This window comes from Rana temporaria, chromosome 1 (assembly GCF_905171775.1).
Source record: "Rana temporaria chromosome 1, aRanTem1.1, whole genome shotgun sequence".
NCBI classification, from domain to species: domain Eukaryota; kingdom Metazoa; phylum Chordata; class Amphibia; order Anura; family Ranidae; genus Rana; species Rana temporaria.
The window spans coordinates 93,628,292-93,649,577 of record NC_053489.1 but is presented as its reverse complement, the minus strand read 5'-3'; the positions used below and the strand labels follow the sequence as shown (position 1 = coordinate 93,649,577).

Below are 21,286 nucleotides of genomic sequence, written 5' to 3'. Positions count from 1 at the left end.
TCACACCAACAATGCAGTCCGACTTCGGGGGCAATTTGACAGAAATCTGTGCGGATTCACAAATGCCTGTTCAAAATCGCCCCTGAAGTCGCCAAAAGTAGTACAGGAACTACTTTTGGGAATCAGTGCCATTGCCACACCGATTCCGACGGTGCCATTGCTGGCAATATTCGCAGATTTGGCGCCACACCGATTTCCAAAAGCAGCTCCTGTACTAATTTGGCAACTTCGGGGCGATTTGAATAGACATTATGCAGGAACCCGCACAGATGTCTGTCAAGTCGCCCCCCGAAGTCGGACTGCATTGCCGATGTTAAATTTTGGGCGAGTTCAGCTGAACAGTCAAATCGGCCCCATGTGAACGTGGCCTCATTGCCAAAGCTTTACCCCTCCTTTACATTGGATTGGAATAAATACTTATAGAGCGCCGAATGCGAGTTGTGAAACTTGCGTCTAAGCGCTTACTGCATCTTTGAAATTTCACAATGTCGCAGGTCAGTGCGACTTGGAAAACATCTGTGCGGCTTCATGCACACGTCATAGCGAGTTGCACCTGAAAAATCGCCAAACTTAGTGCAGGAACTACTTTTTCAAATCGTTGCGGCACCGCAAAGTTGGCGTTGCACCAATCTGAACAGTGCAACTGCCGGCAATAGGGTGCGACTTGTGGTGCGATATGACCTGTCAAATGGCACGACAAGTCGCCCCAATGTGAACGAGGGCTAATTGAACAAGCCGATTGGCTACCATGCAGAGCTGCACCAGACTTTGCGCTCTCCAGTCTTAGTAAATAAACCCCAAACTGTTTAATTGATCAATTTGTAGCAAAACGGATCAATGAAATGATAAAAGATCGGTGCGGACAGGAAATCAGATCGGAGGAAAGTCGATAGATCAATATAGTCAATACGTTTATATCAGGGCAAATGATCAGATTTTTCTCCTTTCACAATACGAAAGTATAGGAAACATTGGCGCGCACAGGGTGTGCCAGGGCACACCCTAATCACCCCATGGGAATTAGCATTATCCAGGGGCGGCACCAGGTGGTTGGTTGGGGGATGCCAGTGTAAATGCCCCCATTATATTAAAGGCCAAGTTCAACCTTAGGAACACATTACACCAGGGCTCGACAAATGCCGGTCGCCATCTGGTGGTGAGCCGTTGGTATTACAAGTTATTACCACCAGATGTGAGTTGGCGCCATCTGGTGGTGGCCGTTGGTATTATAAGTTAAGCATTACAAGTTAAACAGCAATTCTAATGTCATTTTTCACTATTTTTCCAATGCCATCTTCTTCCCTCTAATTAGAACCCCCAAACATTATATATATTTTTTATCCTAACACCCTAGAGAATAAAATAGCGATCGTTGCAATACTTTCTGTCACGCCGTATTTGCGCAGCCATCTTACAAGCTCACTTTTTTGGGAAAAAATTACACTTTTTTAAATTAAAAAATAAAACAGTAAAGTTATCCCAATTTTTTTTAATATTAAGAAAGATAATGTTACGCCGAGTAAATTCATACCCAACATGTCACACTTCAAAATTGCGTCCACTCGTGGAATGCCGACAAACTTTTACCCTTTAAAATCTTCATAGGCGACGTTTAAAAAAAATCTACAGGTTGCATGTTTTGAGTTACAGAGGAGGTCTAGGGCTAGAATTATTGCTCTCGCTCTACCAATCGCGGCGATACCTCACATGTGTGGTTTGAACACCGTTTACATATGCGGGCGCTGCTCACGTATGTGTTCGCTTCTGCGCACAAGCTCGTCGGGACGGGGTGCGTTTTCTGGCTCCTAACTTTTTTAGCTGGCTCCTAGATTCCAAGCAAATTTGTCAAACCCTGCATTACACTCTATTAGGTAGCGTAATATGCTCCCGAGCAACTGTCTCCCACCATCAGAGCCGCCTCCCTGTGACAGCAGGTGGCATTCATGTGTGTTTGAGCTTTGGGGTGCACACCTATGATAGGAAATCTTCCCGTGTATGGCCACCATGACAGTGATTGGGGGCGGTTGGCACAACTTGTGTAATGACGACACGGAAAACGTGCCAATGTTTACACCAAACAAATGAGGCGTTTCCTTCCTAATCCATGTTTATAGATCACCCTCATATTGTCCTGAGCGATGCCCACCATACATGGTACAATCTTTGTACAATCAGCTTCAGTTTTAACAGAACTCTGTATAGCTGCCCATAGATGATTTTTTTTTCAGTCAGCCGGTTGAACGAACGGAATCTCCCAACACACATTGGAGGTGCATGGAGGGATCCCCTCACTGACACTAAGGCTGGGGCACTCAGAATCTGGTGCAGCTGTGCATGGGAGCCAATCGGCTTCAAGGTTTTCAGCTCCATTCACACTTGTGCGACTTGTTATGGGACTTTGGACACACAGGGGCTTATTTACTAAAACTGGAGATGAAAATCTGGTGCAGCTGTGCATGGGAGCCAATCGGCTTCTAGATTCAGCTTGTTCAATGAAGCTTTGACACCACAATCTGGAAGCTGGTTGGTTTCTATGCAGAGCTGCACCAGATTTTGCACTCTGCAGTTTTAGTAAATCAACCCACAAAGTTGCATGACAAGTCGCAGCTTATGCGTTTCAATGGAAGCCGTTTAAATCTATGCAACTTAACTTTGCAGCGACTTTAAAAAGTTTCCTGCACTAGTTTGTTGCGATTTAGTGCCATAGACTGCAATGTAACCTTTCAAAAGTTGCATGAAAGACACATCATTCACACTTGTGCGACTTATCCTGCAAAGTCGCATGAAAAGTCGTACCCCACGATTTCCAACGAGTACCATCCATATCTGTGCGACTTCAAGTTGCACTGACTTCAAAGTAGTCACTGTTGTGCTACTTTGGTCCGACTTTGATGCGAGTTACACGGGCATTCCCTAAAATCGCAGTAGCGTGAAAGGGGCCTAACTCATCAAACCGAGAGTTGTGCAACAGTCAAAGTTGCATATCAAAGTGGCATCAAAGTTGCAATGTAAAGTCGCAATGAAAATTGTAGTTTAAGTCAAGGTTTCCACTACTGCAAGCCCAAAGTCGCAACAATTTACAGTACGATATTGCAATGCAATTTTTGATGCAATGTCATGTGATTAGGAAGATCATGCAAGGAACAAGTCGCACCAAAGTCAGAACAAAGTAGAGCAAAACCCTTTATTGGAGTTGCTGCGACTTGAGTCGCACCAATTAGAACGGGGACCATTGAAATACATGGATTTTGACTTGTCACGCAACTTCACATGTGTCAAGTCGCAAAACAGTAGTGGAAACAGAGCCTTCGTCGATCTCCCCCACAAATTCACATGACAAGTTGCAGCCCATGTATTCCAGTAGAAGACATTCAAATCTATGCGACCTAAAGTTGCAGAGACTTTTTAAAAGGATCCTGTACTACTTTGATGCGACTTTCATGCCACAGACTGCTATGTAAAAACTTTCAAATGTTGCATCGTAGGCTCTATTTTCACTAGTGCGACTTGTCATGCAACTTTGGACACAAAGGCGCATGACAAGTCACAGCACATTGATTTCAATGGCACCTGTTCCAATCTATGTGACTTAACGTTGCAGCGACTTTGAAAAGGTTCCCGCACTACTTTGATGCGACTTCTGATGCAACTTTGATCCATAGACTGATGAGACTTTGAGTGCAGCTTTGATTCTACTTTACAAAGTCGCACTGTAAAATTGTGCAACTTTGGGGTCGCAATTATCCATTGGGATAAAGTAGGTTATATGGTTTTCAATGGCATAGTTCACACCAGTGCTTGCAGTTCCAGAAGGAAATGTAGAACAAGATGCATTTTACCTGCGCTGGACTGTCCTGGAACGCTGTAAAACGCATCAAAAACATACACTGAAACGCATTAAAAACACACACTGGAACGCATCAAAAACACACATACCGAACCGCATCTGGAGTGCGTTTTTGTGGTGTGAACTGGCCCTTAGGTGCTAGTTTACACCAGATGCAGTTCTGTGCGCTTTCTTTCTAAGGGCGGTTCACACCAGACGCAGTTCCGTTCAGTGCGCATTTTTTTTGCACAAAATGCATGCACAGCGATTTCCATGTATTCCAATGGCTCTAGAGCTCTGCACCGGAAACTGACTGCATGGTGTGAACTAGAGCCATTGAAATACATGGAAAACACTGTGCATGCGTTTTTAGAGCCAGTTCACACCAGACGCAGTTCTGTTCAGTTCCGTGCGCTTTTTTCCTGCACTAAAAACGCACGCACAGTGTTTTCTATGTATTCCAATGGCTCTATTTCACACCATGCAGTCAGTTTCCGGTGCAGAGCTTTAAAGCCATTGGAACACATGGAAAACGCTGTGCATGCATTTTGTGCAGAAAAAAAGCGCACGGAACTGCGTCTGGTGTGAACTGGGGGGGAAAACGCACTGAAACGCATCAAAAAGGCATAAAAAAATTGCACATGCAGAAAGTACCTGGAACGCACCCCGGCTGCATTCCTAAGGGGTGAATTGGCCCTAAATAAGGACATGCGTGTTTTCTGGTGCGTTTTTGATGTTTTTTTTACAGCGTTCCAGTGCAGGAAAAAACGCGGCACGTTCTACGTTTTCTTCTGGAACGCACTGGTGTGAACTTTGACATTAAAGACCATATAAATCGACTTTCCATGCAGAAAATATAAAATCGCACCGGACTGCATAGGAAAAGCCTTTGTCGTAGGAGAATTTTTGTGCATTATTTCTATCCTCGGTTCCGATTTGCTGTGAAACAACGGCTGATCGTTCGCCCGATTTTCTCCCGGTGTGTATGGGGCAATTACTGGTCTGATGAGGAGACAACTGGAAGAATTTTGTTGGATCAATTTAAAAAGAAGTATCCATGGATCTTTATGGGGGAAGAGGAATTGGTTACATTGTAGAGACATCTTTCCATGTGTAGGCTCCTCATATACCATCCGACCCAATCATTGCTGGATGAGCAGTCACTGTGTCATACGATTGTAGAGCTGTGTGTGGGGTGATCGGAGGTGAATGGTGTGTGCCCATCTATGCCTATGGAAGAGGGCGATCGGTGCACTCACCTGTCGGGCACAGCAGCCGGCAGACATGATCGGTGGAGATCGTTGTACTCGGAGGGTGATCGGCGTGTCCCGGAGTGACCCACACAGCTGTGCGGAGGGCAGAGCAATGCCCGATCTCCTCCTGGTGATTTCTCTGTGTTGCTCGGGCTTCCGCTGTCGTCATAGCGGGAGGAGCCAGGAGTAGTGCGGCCCCTCCCCCCCACATGGAGAAGGAGGGGGGAGAGATCGGTGTCTCCACACACACAGGACAATCACCGATCATATCATCAGGTCCATGTCCCGATCATCATCACCGATCATATTAATATTATTATTAGGAGATGTGACAGGCCGTGTTCTGCTCTGTATTCCCCGCCGTGACGTCACACTTTCCATGGGCAACAATCTCATACATTTTAACACCCAAAATAAGACAGCGGACACGCCCCCCACATATTAGCCCGCATAAACATAAACAGACAATGTTCTTGGCTCCTCCCACTGATACATTACACACCAATCACAGCTTCTCCTGCGAGAAGAAAAATATCCAGAGAACTCTTCAATTTCTTTTTTCTATCCAATCAATCTGAGAATAGATCAAAGCGAAATCTGCAGAGAATCGAACAGCTGTAACTTGCCTTCCGATTGATGTAGACTCAATTTTATTTAGATTTTATTAACCAGCATCTCCGTTCACACCTAGGTGATTGGAATTACGGCAACATGCATGGCCAGGACCTGCTGATCGCCTGTGTCCAATCACAGCTCAGCACCCTGTGTTGACAATCAACACAGGGCTCTGTACAGAGGGAACGATCTTTCTGTTTCTGTTGCACCCGTCAATCACCAATTGTATGAATCTCTCTATTTTAACCGCTGCCGCCCCCTATTCAGGTGTCCGGCCCCTTGTCGGGCGCCAGACATCTAAGTTACAGAGGCGGGGGTGTTTTTGAAGTGCCTGATTAGAGCTGTGATTAGGCTTACAAATTGGTAAACAGCGGGCGCAATGCTCTGCGTTCGCTGTTTACACAGTGTTGTGCGTTAGGGAAGCAAATAAATCGCTTGCCTAAGACTGACCCGTCTCTCAGCCAATCAGGTCCACCGGTTCTAGTTACCCTGTCACCTGATTAGCTTAAGCGACAGGCGCTGTGATTGGACGCCTATCAGGCACAGTGGCACACTTTTGGGCACAGCGGCTGCGTTTGATGTGCACAGCGACTGCATTTGATGGCACAATGGCAGTGTTTAATGGGCAGAGTGGTGGCTATTTATGGGTACAGTGGCTGCGCTTGATAGGCACAGTGGCTGCGTTTGATGGGCACAGTGGCTGCGCTTGATGGGCACAGTGGCTGCATTTGATGGGCACAGTGGCTGCGTTTAAAGTGCACAGCAACTGTGTATGATGGCACAATGGCAATGTTTCATGGGCACAGTGGTGGCTATTTATGGGTACAGTGGCTGCGTTTGATGGGCACAGTGGCTGCGCTCGATGGGCACAGTGGCTGCAATTGATTTTTTTTTCAGTTTGTTTGCGCCCCCCCCCAAAAGTTTTGAGCACCAGCCGCTGATCTGACGATATGGTTCCGGCTATCGAGATGGTTCCTATAAGGACTGCGCAGGCGCAATCCTTGCCGACGGAAATCACCGAACCTCCAGGGCGACGTGGAATTTGAGGTAAGTGGCCAGTCTGCCTCACGTCCTCGCTACGCTCGCTCGGCCTCCTGGCTCTTTTTTTAACAACAACCATACCGACAAGTCACTGCCACTTATAATCACTGTATTGCATAAGTTAGTGTGAGATTTTCCACCACACTATTGCAGTCCCATTATAAGTCAATGATTACTACCATTAGTAGTATAAAAAAAAATACTATTTCATATATATATATATATATATATATATATATATATATATATATATATATATATATATATACCATCATCTGTAGACGCTATAACTTTAAAAACAAACCAATCAATATACACTCTTTTTACTTTATTATTTTTTTATCAGACATGTAGCAGATTACATTCTGGCCAAAATTTATGAAGATGTTATAATTATTATTATTTTTTTATTATTGGATAGGTTTTAAAGAAGAAGTAAAGTAAAAAAAAAATCCCCTGCAAGTAAAAAAGGCATAATGAGCTAGTATGCATAGCATACTAGCTCATTATGTAATACTCACCTCCGATCGAAACCCCCGCAGCCGACCTCGTACACCACTCGGACGGCAGACATCTTTCCTGGGGTTAACTTCGGGGTATCATGGCTCCGGCACTGTGACTGGCTGAGCTGCGATAATGTCACTCCCGCGCATGCACGGGAGCAGTCAGTCACGGCACAGCCTTCTTTACAAACAGAACAAACGGCGTTGCTGAAGTGCACCTGCGCCGTTGTCTACTGCGCAAGAGCCGTACACATCGGCGCCCGTGATTTTAGTAAATATCTCCTAAACCATGGAGGTTTAGGAGATATTTGTTGCACCTACAGGTAAGCGTTAATCTAGGCTTACCTGTAGGTTATAGTGGTCTATAAGGGGTTACAACCACTTTTAAAGCAGAAAGTAACAGATATTGTTTTTTTTTTTTTTTCATAATTTATACATTTTTTGCCTTCATATCACAAAAAAAGAAAAATCTCAGTGGTAGTCAAAAAGCACCAAAAGAAAGTTCTGTTTGTGTGAAAAAAATGATATAAAATGAGTTTGTGCACAGTGTTGCCTGACCGCGCAATTACCAGTTAAGGTGCAGTGCGGTATAGCAAAAAGTGGCCATGGTCACGAAGGGGGGTAAAAACTTCCAGAGCTGAGATGGATAATAAAGAACACACTACACAGGTGGTATTGGATGCCAACATGTTTTCTTTCTTTATGGCTCTGCTCATAACATGTAGGTACGACGCAGCACGAGCGCGTTTCTGCAAATCGCAGGTAGACCCTAATTTCAATGGACTGCCCCTGTGGGAAACTCATGAAAGTCGTCCTTGACCCTGCAAATCGCGCCGCCCCGAAACACATAGTGCTGCAGCGTTATAGAATTTGAAGCACACCTTAGCAGATACATGGCAGTGCCATTAGGAGCTATTGGCACCGGCGCACATCTGCTAAAGGGCAGCGCATTTCTGTATGTCTCAGGAAACACACACCCCCCCCCCCCCCCCCCATGCAGTTTTGCTCTCCACCTGCTCTGAGACATACAATAAATATCAGCTAGACTTAAAATCAGTTACTGTATCAGATCAGGCAGTGACTGTGATTGGTTGCCAGAGGTTACAGCATATCATTACTACTTACTGACTGGTTGCTAGTAGGGGTGCAACGGATCGTCATTGATCCGTGATCCGAACCGAAAAAGATTGATCCGAACCGCACACACGTGATCCGAGGATTGTTTTCTAAAAAAAAAAATAATAATAATAATTTGCGCATGTTCAGTCCACACACAGCGTGGTCATGGCGAATGGAGGAGCTTGAATGCCCCGCGTCATTTAAATCCCCTGTATGGGAGCATTTTGTCTTCCATGTCAAATATAATGATGAAGGAAAGAGGTTAGTGGATAAAACCGTGACGGTGTGTAGGCACTGTGGCACAAGAATGCCATATGACAGTGGGAACACATCAAGTATTGTCACTAGGGGTGCAACTGATCCGTACGGATCAGCACCTTCGGGTCGGGACACACGGCGATCCACGTGCCTCCCGGTCCATAGGAAAGGCCGCGGCTTCGGCCTAGCTATCGAAGCGGCGGCCATCGAGGTCCACCCGGCGCGGGGGATGCAGGCTGCTCCTCGGAAGTTTGTGGGCACTTGAGCTCAATATGTCATTGACTCCTAACAGCCCAGCGATGCGCTCCATGCTGCACCTTGAGGAATCCACACGGGGAGCCGCTGCCGCCGCGGCACCGGGCGTCCTGCTACTTGCCAGAGAAGATGGAGGAGGCGATGGGGGGGATCTGTATGGACTGAGCACATAGGGGGGATTTTCACTAGACACTCAGCCCGCCGATCAATGACACTAAAGGGATCTGATGATTGGGATAGTTCAGGTCACAGTAGGGAACTGGTGACACCACTTTCGTACATGGGGCTGCGACTTCCACTTGGCTGCACATATAAGTATTGCGAGATGCAGTTATTTCAACACAAAACGGAGCTTATACGCTTAAATACAGTATTTGTAAATCTGACGGACTGTTTAAATGTGAAAATCAGAGGTGTTCTGTCACATTAGCAATAAACAGTCCGTCGGATTTCCAAACACTGTATTTAAGCACATAAGCTCAGTTTTGTGTTGAGAAGAACTGTGAAATCTAAAACTCTGGTGGGTGTAACAAGATTTGTCTTTTTTTTTTATTATTTTTTTTTTGCTGATCCGAAAATGATCCGATCCGTGACTCCTGATCCGAGGATCGATCCGATCCGTGAGTTTTTTGATCCGTTGCACCCCTAGTTGCTAGAGGTTACAGCACATATTACGGCTCACTGATTAGTTGCTAGAGGTTACAGCACATGATTTCTTATTGTTAATTGGTTGCTAGAGATTACTGTACAGTAATACTGCCCACTGATTGGTTACACCACATCATCTCTTCACTGCAGAGAGGCATGATATACTTATGAATGCCACCTTTATTTACATATGAATGCTGCCGGCCTCAGTTATTTACATATGAATGACTGTTATGTAAACACAGGATCTGCAGGTGAGTCATATGTACACAACAATATGGCAGAGCTGGGCAGAATTAGTAGCAGCACTTCACACTGAGATATCAGGACACAGCACAGAACTAAAACTTCAAGGGACAAGAAAATTTAAAGAGGAGTTCCACCTAAAAATGGAACTTCCGCTTAACCCACTCCTCGCCCCCTTACATGCTTAATTTTTTTGGGGGGGAGTGGGGGCTTCAGGAGAAGGGGACTTCCTGTCCCACTTCCTCCTTCCGCCGAGGGGCTGGAAAGGCGATTAGCTTTATCGCCTTTTCACAGCCCCTCCCTGTAGGCGAGCGCCTGTCCAATCGGACGGCGCTCGCGCATGCGCAGTGGGTGCCCGGTCGTGAAGCTGAAAGCTGTCACTGCCGGGTGCCCACGCTAGGAATGAAGACGCCGGCCGGCGAGGGGGGAGGAGAGGAGCCCCGGGCGGCGTGTCGCTGGAGCCGTGGAGCAGGTAAGTGTCTGTTTATTAAAAGCCAGCAGCTACACTTTTTGTAGCTGCTGACTTTTAATAAACTTAAAAAATGGGTGGAAAACCCCTTTAAACTGGGATAGTTGGCAAGTATGAGGCGGCTGCTTTGGGCCCCACAACAATGACAGGGCCCAGGGCAGCTTCCCCCTTTGCCCTGCCTTGAAGACGGCCCTGTGTAACCCTAGTCTGAAGGCTGTTGACACCGGCCACGTCATTCCAATATTTCATTGTTCTATTGGCAGTGCAGTGTGAGGTGGTGGAGGAAAAAAAACAGTAGTGCACGCACACCTGATGTGCAGTCCCTAACCACTTGTCGGTATGATGTCCTCGACTTTGTGCAGTGATATCTGAATGATTGATACCTGCAGCTACAGGCATCATTCAGATATCACCGTCTTCTGCCGGCGATTCTGTGCACGATAAGAACGATCAAAGCAGCAGTGTCGCCGCTTGATCGTTCTTATAGACAGCGGTGCTTCTCCAGGCTCTCTCGCGCCATCGGGGGGGCCCGGAGAACGAATCTGCCGGCGCCGGCCCATGACGATAGAGATGACTGGTGACCAGATGGTCACCAGACATCTCTATGACCGTCCGAGGCCCGGGTACGAAGTAAACAAAGCCGCAATTGCGGCTGTCGGCATGACATCGGTGAATTTTTTTTCACGATCTCATGTTTTTAAGCCTGGAGGAGAGATGTGAGGGGTCTTATTGACCCGACATCTCTCCATAAAGAGGACCTGTCACAGTGATTCCTATTACAAGGGATATTTACATTCCTTTTAATAGGAATGAAAGTGATCAAAAAAAGTAAAATATAAAAAAAAGTGTAAAAATAAAAGAAATTGAGTAAAATAAAATATTTTTTTTTCTTTAAAACGCCCCTGTCCCCGATAGCTCGCGCTCAGAAGCTAAGACGCATGCAAGTCCCGCCCACATATGTAAACGCCGTTCAAACCCCACATGTGAGGTATTGCCGCGTACGTTAGAGCGTGTGCAACAATTCTAGCACTAGACCTCCTCTGTAACTCGAAAATAGTAACCTGTAAAAAAATTTAAAGCGTCTCCTATGGAGATTTTTAAGTACCGAAGTTTGGCGCCATTCCATGAGTGTGCGCAATTTTAAAGCATGACATGTTAGGTATCCATTTACTCGGTGCAACATCAGCTTTCACATTATATTAAAAATTGGGATAATTTTACTGGTTTGTTAATTTTTAATTCATGAAACCGTTTTTTTTCCCCCCAAAAAAGGCGTTTGAAAAATTATTGCGCAAATACAGTGCGGGCAAAAAAGTTGCAATGACCGCCATTTTATTCCCTAGAATTTCTGCTAAAAAAAAATTATATAATGTTTGTGGGTTCTGATTAATTTTCTAGCAAAAAAATTATGATTTTTACATGAAGGAGAGAATTGGCAGAATAGGCCCGGCGGAGAAGTGGTTAATTCCCAGAAGTGAGGGCTCCACACTGCAATGAGAAATGAAGGTGTTGGTGGAAGACCAGTTGGCCACACATGGAATTTGAAGATACTCTTGTGACTGAGGTTGCCTATTTAAGGCTGGCCATACATGGTCAGACATTTTGTGATCCGATGACGCCACCATTGATTTCGAAATTCGACTAACCAAGCCTTCACTTTCACCTCCTGTTGCTACAGAAAAGATCTTTCGTGTCTGGGAATCTTCTTTTCTTTCCAGGAATTTTCTTTTTTTTACACATGCGCATTTCTTTTTCAATTTAATTTCTCGCACGATTCTCCCATCCTTGATTAGAAAATCGTTTGTTTTGCCCAAAAATTCCAACTTGCCTGATTACTTAAATTCGATGGCCGCATGAAAATCAGCGGTTGCTGCAGCCCACTAAAGGCCCATACACACGATACAAAAATCGGAACTCAAATTTTATCCGACAAACGATCTGCTGATTTTCGGATTGTTAGTACGGTGCTCATTGACAGCCGATCTCCATTTTTCATCAGACAAAAGCTGGATGTGCAGACTATAAAATTTTTGTCAGATGTAAACTCATCATCCGATTTACGTTTAATTAGTACGGTTTTCGTACGAAAAAAATCGTTCGAGCTAGACTACGCATGCTCAGGCCCGTCGCAACAGGACAGGCAAGCCAAGCAATTGCTTGGGGCCCCGAGCTAGTAAGGGGCCCCCAAGCTGGCTCGTCTGTCTCCCTGCTGCTATGTTCACAGGCTCCCCGCGAGCCCCCCTCCTCCCGCACGGAGAGCCGCACAGCTGAATCCTGGAGTTCAGTGCCGAAGCGTGCAGTTGCACTGAACTCCAGGATTCAGCTGTGCGGCTCTCCATGCGGGAGGTTCGCGGGGGGCATTTTGCCGCCCCCCGCAAAGTGGCACGGTCACCCGGGACATCTGCCGCCTGGTGTCCCGCAGCGTCATTTGGCTACAGTGCAGCCGTCCCTCACTCTCCACTGACTGCAATACACAGTCACACTTCGGCTCCTCCCCCCCTCTTGGCTCAATGTGTACACAGCCAGGAGGAGGAGCCGAGGAGAGACACGAGTGACTGAGAGAGCCATGCTGCACACAGTAACCAGGAGGTAAAGGGGGGGGGGGCAGATTTGAGGTGAACAAATTAAGTGATGGGAGAGGAGAGGGTGGTATGGGGATATGTGCTGGGGAGTGATTTGAGAGGGAAGATGATATGTGCTAGTGGGGGGTCCGATTCCCCCCCCCCCCCCCACTAGCACATATCATCTTCCCTCTCAAATCACTCCCCAGTACATATCCCCATTCCCCCCCCCCCCAAATTAAGATGCTCTGTCCCCCTGTGCTCATCCCACCCTGTCCCCATCCCACCCTGTGCTCATCCCACCCTGTCCCCCTGTGCTCATCCCACCTTGTCCCCCCTCCCACCCTGTCCCTCTGTCCTCATCCCATGGAAATGACAGGACGAGTCTTAAAAAGGAAGGGGTGCGTGAGTTTCACCAGGCCTAGGGCAGCACAAAACCTAAATACACCCCTGGACGCACCGCACACGAGTCTGTCCCGGGCTTCGGTAAGATCACCGCTACCGTCGGTCTGTATCCATGCGCCGCTCGTGTCCTGCCTGGCTCCCTCTTCCCTCCTCCTCCCTCTCCCCTCCTCCTCCTCCCTCCCTCACAGTCCGGAGCCGCCAGGAGGAGGCCGCCCACCGGTTCCTGTAGGCTTTGTGTGTGTGCAGGGGGGGGGGGGTTGGGGGGCCTCTATGTCCATTTTGCTTGGGGCCCCCAAATTCCTTCAAACGGCCCTGCGCATGCTCAGAAACTAAAGAACACATACAAAACTATTCAACACATTACGTCACTTCTGAAATTGTATTCTGTTGTAGAGAATTTTCATATGGTGAGTAACCTCCTCACTTTCGACATGAGACTAGCAGGCAATAAAAAAAATAGTCTTCTGAAAATCTGATCATGTGTACGAGGCTAAAGGCCCGGACACACGATCAGATATTCCGACAACAATTGTCCAATGAACGTGTTTTGTCGGATAATCCAACCGTCTGTATGCTCCATCGGACAATTGTTGTTGGAATTTTCGACAACAAATGTTGGATGTTCATGCTCTTAAATACACAATCGGACTTCTATCAGATAAATCCGTGGATTTTTGTGCGAATCACGTTGTCCGTGAACTTGTTCTGCATATAGACGGCAGAACATTTTCAGCCAACATTCACAAAACTAAGTAGCTGTTTACCGCCACCCTTTGCGCAACTTCTGCTATTGTTGTTTGAAGTGGTTAAAAAAAAATATATATATTATAGCTTTAAACCTAAAGCTGAGTTCCACCCTAGAGTGGAACTTCCGCTCATCGTATTCCTCCTCCCCCCCTTCGGTGCCACAATTGACACCTTTCAGGGGGGAGGGGGGTCAGGATACCTGTCAAAGACAGGTATCCCTCCCCACTTCTGGAAGTCCAGCCGCAACGTCACCGCGGGGCTCCCTCCTCCTCCTCCCCTGGCCACCGGGCTAATAGGAGAGAGGAGCGGGGCCTCGCGAATGCACAGTATGGTTCCTGGCGTGAAAGCCGAAAGGCTACACTGCCGGGTTTCCCTTACCCACAATGGCGACGGCAGCACCCGACAGCTGATGGGAAACATCAGCTGCGGTGCCGACATTGAGGGACACCAGGACAGGCAAGTCTCCATCTATTAAAAGCCAGCAGCTACAGTATGTGTAGCTTCTGGCTTTTAATTTTTTTTTTTGCCCGGAACGCCCCTTTATTTTCATTAAAGGTTTTTTTTTTTTTTTTTTTTTTTTGGTGAGAAATGGAACTTGCCCAATTCTACCACGATTTTGCATTGCAGATCGTAAAATGTTTTAGAGTGGTAGATTTGTTTATATATATATATATATATATATATATATATATATATATATATATATATATATATATATATATATATATATATATATATATATATATATATATATATATATATAAATATATAAAAAATGAAAAAACAACTTTTTGTTTGCATGAAGATTAAAACATTTTACTACCTGCAATGCAAAAATCGTGGTAGAATTCCATTTGTAACTGAAAAGTTTACCACAATTTTGCAAATTTTTTCATAAACATTTTTTGTGACAAATGGAACTTGCCTAATTATACCACAATTTTGCACGGCAGGTAGTAAAATGTTTTAGAGTGGTATAATTGTTTTCGCGCCCCCCCATCCCCGGCGAAAAAAAAAAAAAACGAACTATGAAAAAAAAAAAAAACGAACTATGAAAAAAAAAAGTTTAACATTTTACTACCTGGTAATAGTGGTAGAATTGGAAGTTCCATTTCTAAATATACCAGATATTTAAGGATTTAAATGCATTTTTTTAATACAGAACAATAAAACGCTCACCGTGTTGTATTTCATGCACAAAAACAAGGTACAAGGTTTCTTTTCACACGTGAAATATACCGTACAAGAGCCAAATAAACAACATCCAATTGCAAATGGAAGTACATTTCATGGCTTGTTGTGGCTTGGATGGCATGACCATTGTAGCTGGTCCTTGCTGTCTGGCTCAGGTCAATGTGACCAATTAGTGAACAACTGAAGGCACTTGAGCTCACACAATAGGGACGCAGAGATTTTTCAGTTGGGCAGTACTGTGAAAAGTGGCCATTCAGAAGAGATCAGTGGCCTCACAATGGCAACGCCTTCCATTTACATTTCCATTCAAAGCACATATTGTTCACCAGCACAAGAAAGGCAAAGCCCTGGAGGAAGATAAAAGCCAGCGATGAGCGGTACACAGGCCCGCTCTTATTTCCCGTTTACCCGCAGCCTATTGGCCTTTTATGTTCCCTGCAACTTGTAACAAAATTTCAACCGCTACATCCAGGAACAATGTACTAGTAGTTAGGAAGAATCCAAGAGTTGCAAACATCAAAAAAGACTTTAAGACAGCTGTACAAACCAAGCAGACTTGGCTCATCCTGGTCTTGGGATAAAAATCACAGCGTGCGATTCTCTGCAGGAAAAAGTTACAACTTGCCTCCCCCATGCCGAGTTTTAGGAGTTTAGTATAATCAAACCCATTCCTTATTCATGCATAGAAGGCCAGTATTGCTTTTGTTGGGTAATGTGACAATAACTAGGTGTTAATTTGCATAACCAAAATCATTTTAACATGGTCAACTGTTAATTAGAAAGAAAAAAAAAAAAAAAAAAAAAAAATAAAATTCTATTCTAAGCTGGCAATTTTTTTTTGCTTACTTCAATACTTTGCCTTTTTAGGCAAACAATGCTCACTGAAGAGCTATTGCTCTTTAGAGGGCATTGGACAGATGGTTCAGAGGCATTATATGGAGTCCACCTTTTTATAAGGGCACCCTCATTTAGTTAATATTTTATCCTCCGTGCCTAGTTGTAGCCCCCACCCCAACATTGTTTATATTGCTCCTCGCCACCTATTTTAACCCCTTGAACCCTGCAACTCAGTGCATTACACACATTTGTGCACATCCCCATTTACTTGGATGGGTTGCATTCAGCGGGTGGTACTGCCTGTCAAACACAACAAGAGGGATCATTTTTGCCACGCCGTGATGCAAAGCATTGTGTGCCATGTCATATGTACACCCTCCTTTGTAACTTAAAGAGTATCTCCACTTTTGTGGGGAAAACAAATTGGCACAATTTTTTTATATAATATATTACACATGTGTAGCGCCTGGTTACCGTATTTATCGGGGTATTGCGCGCTCCGGCGTATAGCGTGGACCCGCAATTTCTGTAAAAAAGTTTTGGTGTCTTGCGCGGCGTCCATCGGCGGCCTCGTCGGGTCCGGTGGTGTCCTCCCGGCTTCTCCCGTGCCGTCTCCCCGTCAAAATCACCGCTTCCCACGCTCAGTTTGAACGCCTCCGCCGACGTATACCGAGTGCAGTACACTCTGCTACATTCAGCCAGGCTCGGCTTCGCTCGTGCTCACGTTTATGTGTGAGCACGAGTGAAGCCGAGCCTGGCCGAATGTAGCCGAGTGTACGTCGGTGCAGGCATTCAAACTAAGCGCGGGTATCGGCGTATATCGCGCACCTACGATTTTCCCCTTATTTTAAGGGGGGAAAAAGTGCACGGTATACGCCGATAAATACGGTACTTAAAAAGTACCGGTGCTAGTTAAATTTAGAGAGGGATCAGAGTGTTAACTGACTCTGATCCAATTACTATGTTCAAAACTGGGTCTCTGTCTCAGCTTGGCTGTGCTGTGAGCTGTCTATTGTTACTGGGGTGTAGTTCCTACCCCAGGGCGATGGGTGGCAGCAGTGGAGTCGAGGTTTGGGTGCTCTTCCCCAGCAGCCTATCAGGAGGGTTCAGTCTCACTGCGCATGCTGGGGGAGGGTATTTATGTGACAGACGCCTCCAAGGTGACTGTATCACAGTGCCCCGGATAATAGCCTTCTAGGCCGGGGTGCACGTGCCATGCGGTGTTCCTGGTTCCGGGACCATGTTGGTCCGGAACATTTAAGCTGTGGCAAGGAGCCCAGTAGTCGACTGGGTTCCCAATCCTGAAGATCCCAAGCGAGATGTTCGGTGGGGAGTCCATTTGAGGAGAGCCAATGAGAGGCTGGCGATCCAATAGGGTTTTGACAAACCACCGGGGATCAAGGTAGCCGGACACTGAGAGGCTGATCACCTGTCAGTCGATACCTGAAAACTATCTGAAGGAGATCCAGGCGCAATTCTATCAAGGAGGATCATCTCCATAATCACAATCACGGGGAGGGCCTGTGGCAGAGGTCATTAGAGCCCTGTCGCTGTAGCAGCTAAAGGGTAATTATAAAACCACTCCCATACAGATTCACTTTCCACAGGGACACAAACAGCCATTTCTTCAATAAAAGCAAAAGACCACCCAAAAGGGGGCATGCTTAAAAAAAAAAAGAAGAAGGAGGTGGTGGGGGGGGCAGCAAAAACATGTCTCAAATGCGCTTTTGCTGAATCCCTCCCCAAACTGCAAGTGTAAACAAGGCCTTAGTGTATCTCATAATTATACAAGTATTAACCATTTTGCATCTTTGGAGGCCTTTATAGTTCTAGAAATCACTACATGAAAGACCTGTCATTTCTGTCTAGTGACCTTTCGCAGTAAAAAAATAATAGCACACACACACACACACCAAAGCATAGAAGGAATACTTAAACCAAATACAGGTTTGATGGACCAATTGTTTTTATTAAACTGCATGGGTTTAGAAACCAGGCGTCTCAAACTGGTAGTCCTCCAGCTGTTGTGAAACTACAATTCCCATGAGGCATTGCAAGGCTGACAATTACAAGCATGACTCCCTCAGGCAGAGGCATGATGGGACTTGTAGTTTTGCAACAGCTGGAGGGCTGTCAGTTTGAGACCCGGTTCAGAATAACTACACGTTAACATGACACCTTTTTAGTTTGGATTTTGACTACTAAGGTCAAGAAAACTAACACACATCTTCCCACCACACTTCCACATTTCCGATACACTAGTTTAACTTCCAGAACATGTTTATGTAATCGTTATAGGAAACATCCTGGATCTGATACGCAACAGCTGGTGAAAAAGAAGAAGACATGCCTTCTGATGCAGCCAATAGGATTCCAATAAACATTTTGTCCCGCAAGCCAAGAGCACGAGAAGAAAGTCTGGTTGCTACAAACAAGACCACAGTAATTTCTTTTGTCTAATATACACTCGAGTCCCCAGTGGTCTTCAATGTTTTTGTTATTGGAAAACTACCAGGAAATTTATGAGCAACAGGATTCAAGATGGAAAATACAGCTTAAGAAATGCACAGACTTTAAAAAGGAAAAAATCCAATTTATTCACAAAAATATGTTTACTAACAAAAGCACCACATTAATGTACAATATATTACAATGATCTTTAACACCTTGAGTTCATGTTCATAGCAGCACTTCTATGTACAGCAGATATGTTCCAATCTTGTCAAAAGTTCAGCTTTTTTACAATGTCTTCTGAAAGAAAAAAAATATATAACTTGATTAAAACTGAAAAATAGTGTCAGTCACCTGACATAACTATATAGTAGGTTTCATGTAATCCATAGGCCTGTAAGCCAGGGGTGCTCCATCCATGGCCTGCGGAGCCTGCTGCTGTGCCCTGCGACCTCTAACCAGGGAAGCCCATACTCTAGGATGGCGGGTCAGGAAGCCCAAATCGCGTTCAATCGGTTGCCATCTCAGTATGAGAGTACATGGAGCTGGCGCCAGCCGTGGAGGGAGCAGGAGCCGCATAAGTCGATGCTTCCTCTGTAGCGCCTGCTCCTGTCCTAGGAGTGATACCAAATGCACTTCTGGGACCTTCCTAGCAGCCTGGAGAGCAATGCCAGCAGGAGCTGGCAGAGGAAAAAAGGTCAGTGTATTAATCATCACATGCACTTTGGCAATGGGCATATTACCACTTATATAAAAGGGTCATTAGGCTGCTTTCACACTCATCTGCAGGGTACAGCACTGTGCAAATGCAGCTTTCCTGCACTAAGCCATAGACTTTGATTATATCCTCTGGATTTGGTGCCCTTTCTGCAAGATGTAATAAAAAAAGTCTAATGCCGCGTACACACGGTCGTTTTTCAGCATGAAAAAAAAAAATATGTTTTTAAAAAAAGCGTGTGTGGGCTTCACATTGTTTTTTGACTTCTGAAAAACGACAAAAAAAAAAAAATAAAAAAAAAAAAACAACTTTCTTCAATTTGTAAATGGACTTGCTTCATGCCAATTTACATGAGAAATCCTGCATAAACCAATTTTCAGTTGTCACCCAATAGCCAGACTCCGCATCTCCCAACACACGAGCAAATCTCTCCTTAGAATAAGGAGAACGTTTACAGAGTTGATACAAGTAGCATGCAATAGTATCATGAAAGTATCTGTGCAATCATTAGAGACTGCTACTACATGCTACTTGTGCAGCTTACTCCATAGAAAGACATTTTTTAAATGTATTAATGATCAGTCGCTATGCCTTGTGAATAATTGCTAGCGATTTTAAAGCTGTAGTAAACCCACCTTTTCATCTTGTAACTTTTTTTTTTTTAAAAGGTAAATTTTTATTTTGAAATTTTTGTACATACAAAACAGACAATACAACAAACACACATCCTAGGCGAACATCGCCCGGTACATCATTTTACAAAACTTTGGTAGCTGGTACACATTGAGCATTTCCATAAAAACGCACAGAGAAAGGTGGGAGAAAAACATCATAATCGTTAATTTACTCACTTAGATCTATTCAACGGGCAGAGGTATCAGTCAAAGTTCAAGGAGCAGGAGGTATGGTGCTCTCGGAATCAACCCAAGAGCCCCAGACCTTCAAGAATTTTTTTGGACACCCTCTGGCCTCATATGTCATCTTATACAGCGGTATAGCACGATTGATGGTGGTGAGCCAAAAGGTAATTGTAGGTAAGGATGGAGACTTCCAGTGGAAGGTTATAGACTTCTTAGCATAGAACAGTACCATCCGCAGGAAGGTTTGCATATTCTTAGATATAGTCTCGTCATCAATGTGGCCCAGTAAACACCTCAGAGGATTACATATATTGGGTATCTCAGTCAGCGAGCTAATGAAGGCCGTGACCTCCGACCAGAACTTCCTAATCGGAGCACACTCCCACATCATATGAAAGAACGTGCCATCGGCCGCGCCGCATCGGGAGCATAGCGCTGAGGGGATTCTGCTCAGTTTGAACAGTAAGCATGGTGTGAAGTAGGATCTATATAACAGTTTGGTCTGTATTACCTTGTCCCGGGACGAAATGACAGAAGGGACCTGGAGGGGCAATACCTCCTGCCAGATCTCCTCCGTCAGCTCAGGGATGTCGGCTCTCCAGCTAGCAGCCGCTTTGCTCAGCCTTTGAGTCGTAGTGTGCAGGAGAGACCCATAATATGTGGAGACTAACTTGGTGTGCGAGGGGTCAGTTAGTAGTCGCTCCAGCCGAGAAAGCTGGATGACTATGTTACGAAGGCCAGACTGCGTTGCTGCAGTGTGGCGTATCTGTAGGTAAAGGAAGTAAGCCGTGCGTGGCAGATTATAGTCTCTACGAAATTCCTCAAAAGTACGAAACACATTGCCTGAGAACAGATGTAAAATAGTTTTTACCCCCCTTTTCGACCAGTATCCCCCATCCGATCTACGGAAAAATTCCGGAAGGTTCGGATTCCCCCACAGTGGAGTGTTCGGTGAGTATGTATTACTGCTGGAGGGGACTTGCAATTTAGTGAGTTTAATAATCCGTAGAGTCATAGCTATAATACTCGTTCCCTCCCGCCCCCCAAGGGACATACGATGAATCAAATTTTGCAGGGATTCATAGGAGGTGAGGATGGCTGCCTCCAATGCAGTGGCTGCATTGTTGGCTTCGGGGTAAAACCACCAGTGTACGTGGGCCAATTGAGAGGCAATATAATACATTTGAAGGCAGGGGAGGGCCAATCCGCCCTCCAGTACTGGTAACTGAAGGGTGTCCTTGGCAATCCTGACCGCCCCCCCTCCCCACAAAAAGGAGGCG

General features: G+C 45.4%; 2 protein-coding genes across 3 annotated transcripts in view; both read right to left on the bottom strand.

Annotated features, from left to right (window-relative positions):
- Positions 1-5,301, bottom strand: part of SERINC5 (serine incorporator 5) — a 105,455-nt gene extending 100,154 nt beyond the window's left edge. The window contains exon 1 of the mRNA XM_040340538.1: positions 5,086-5,301. Within this exon, the coding sequence (XP_040196472.1) occupies positions 5,086-5,112 (27 nt within the window). The 5' untranslated portion in view covers positions 5,113-5,301. The remainder of the gene's footprint in view (positions 1-5,085) is intronic.
- A 13,248-nt stretch (positions 5,302-18,549) lies between these two features.
- The window catches only part of CDK7 (cyclin dependent kinase 7), a 29,172-nt gene continuing 26,435 nt past the window's right edge, over positions 18,550-21,286 (bottom strand). For both annotated transcript variants that reach the window (XM_040340521.1, XM_040340528.1), the window contains one exon: positions 18,550-18,728. In XM_040340521.1, the coding sequence (XP_040196455.1) occupies positions 18,700-18,728 (29 nt within the window). In that variant the 3' untranslated portion in view covers positions 18,550-18,699. The remainder of the gene's footprint in view (positions 18,729-21,286) is intronic.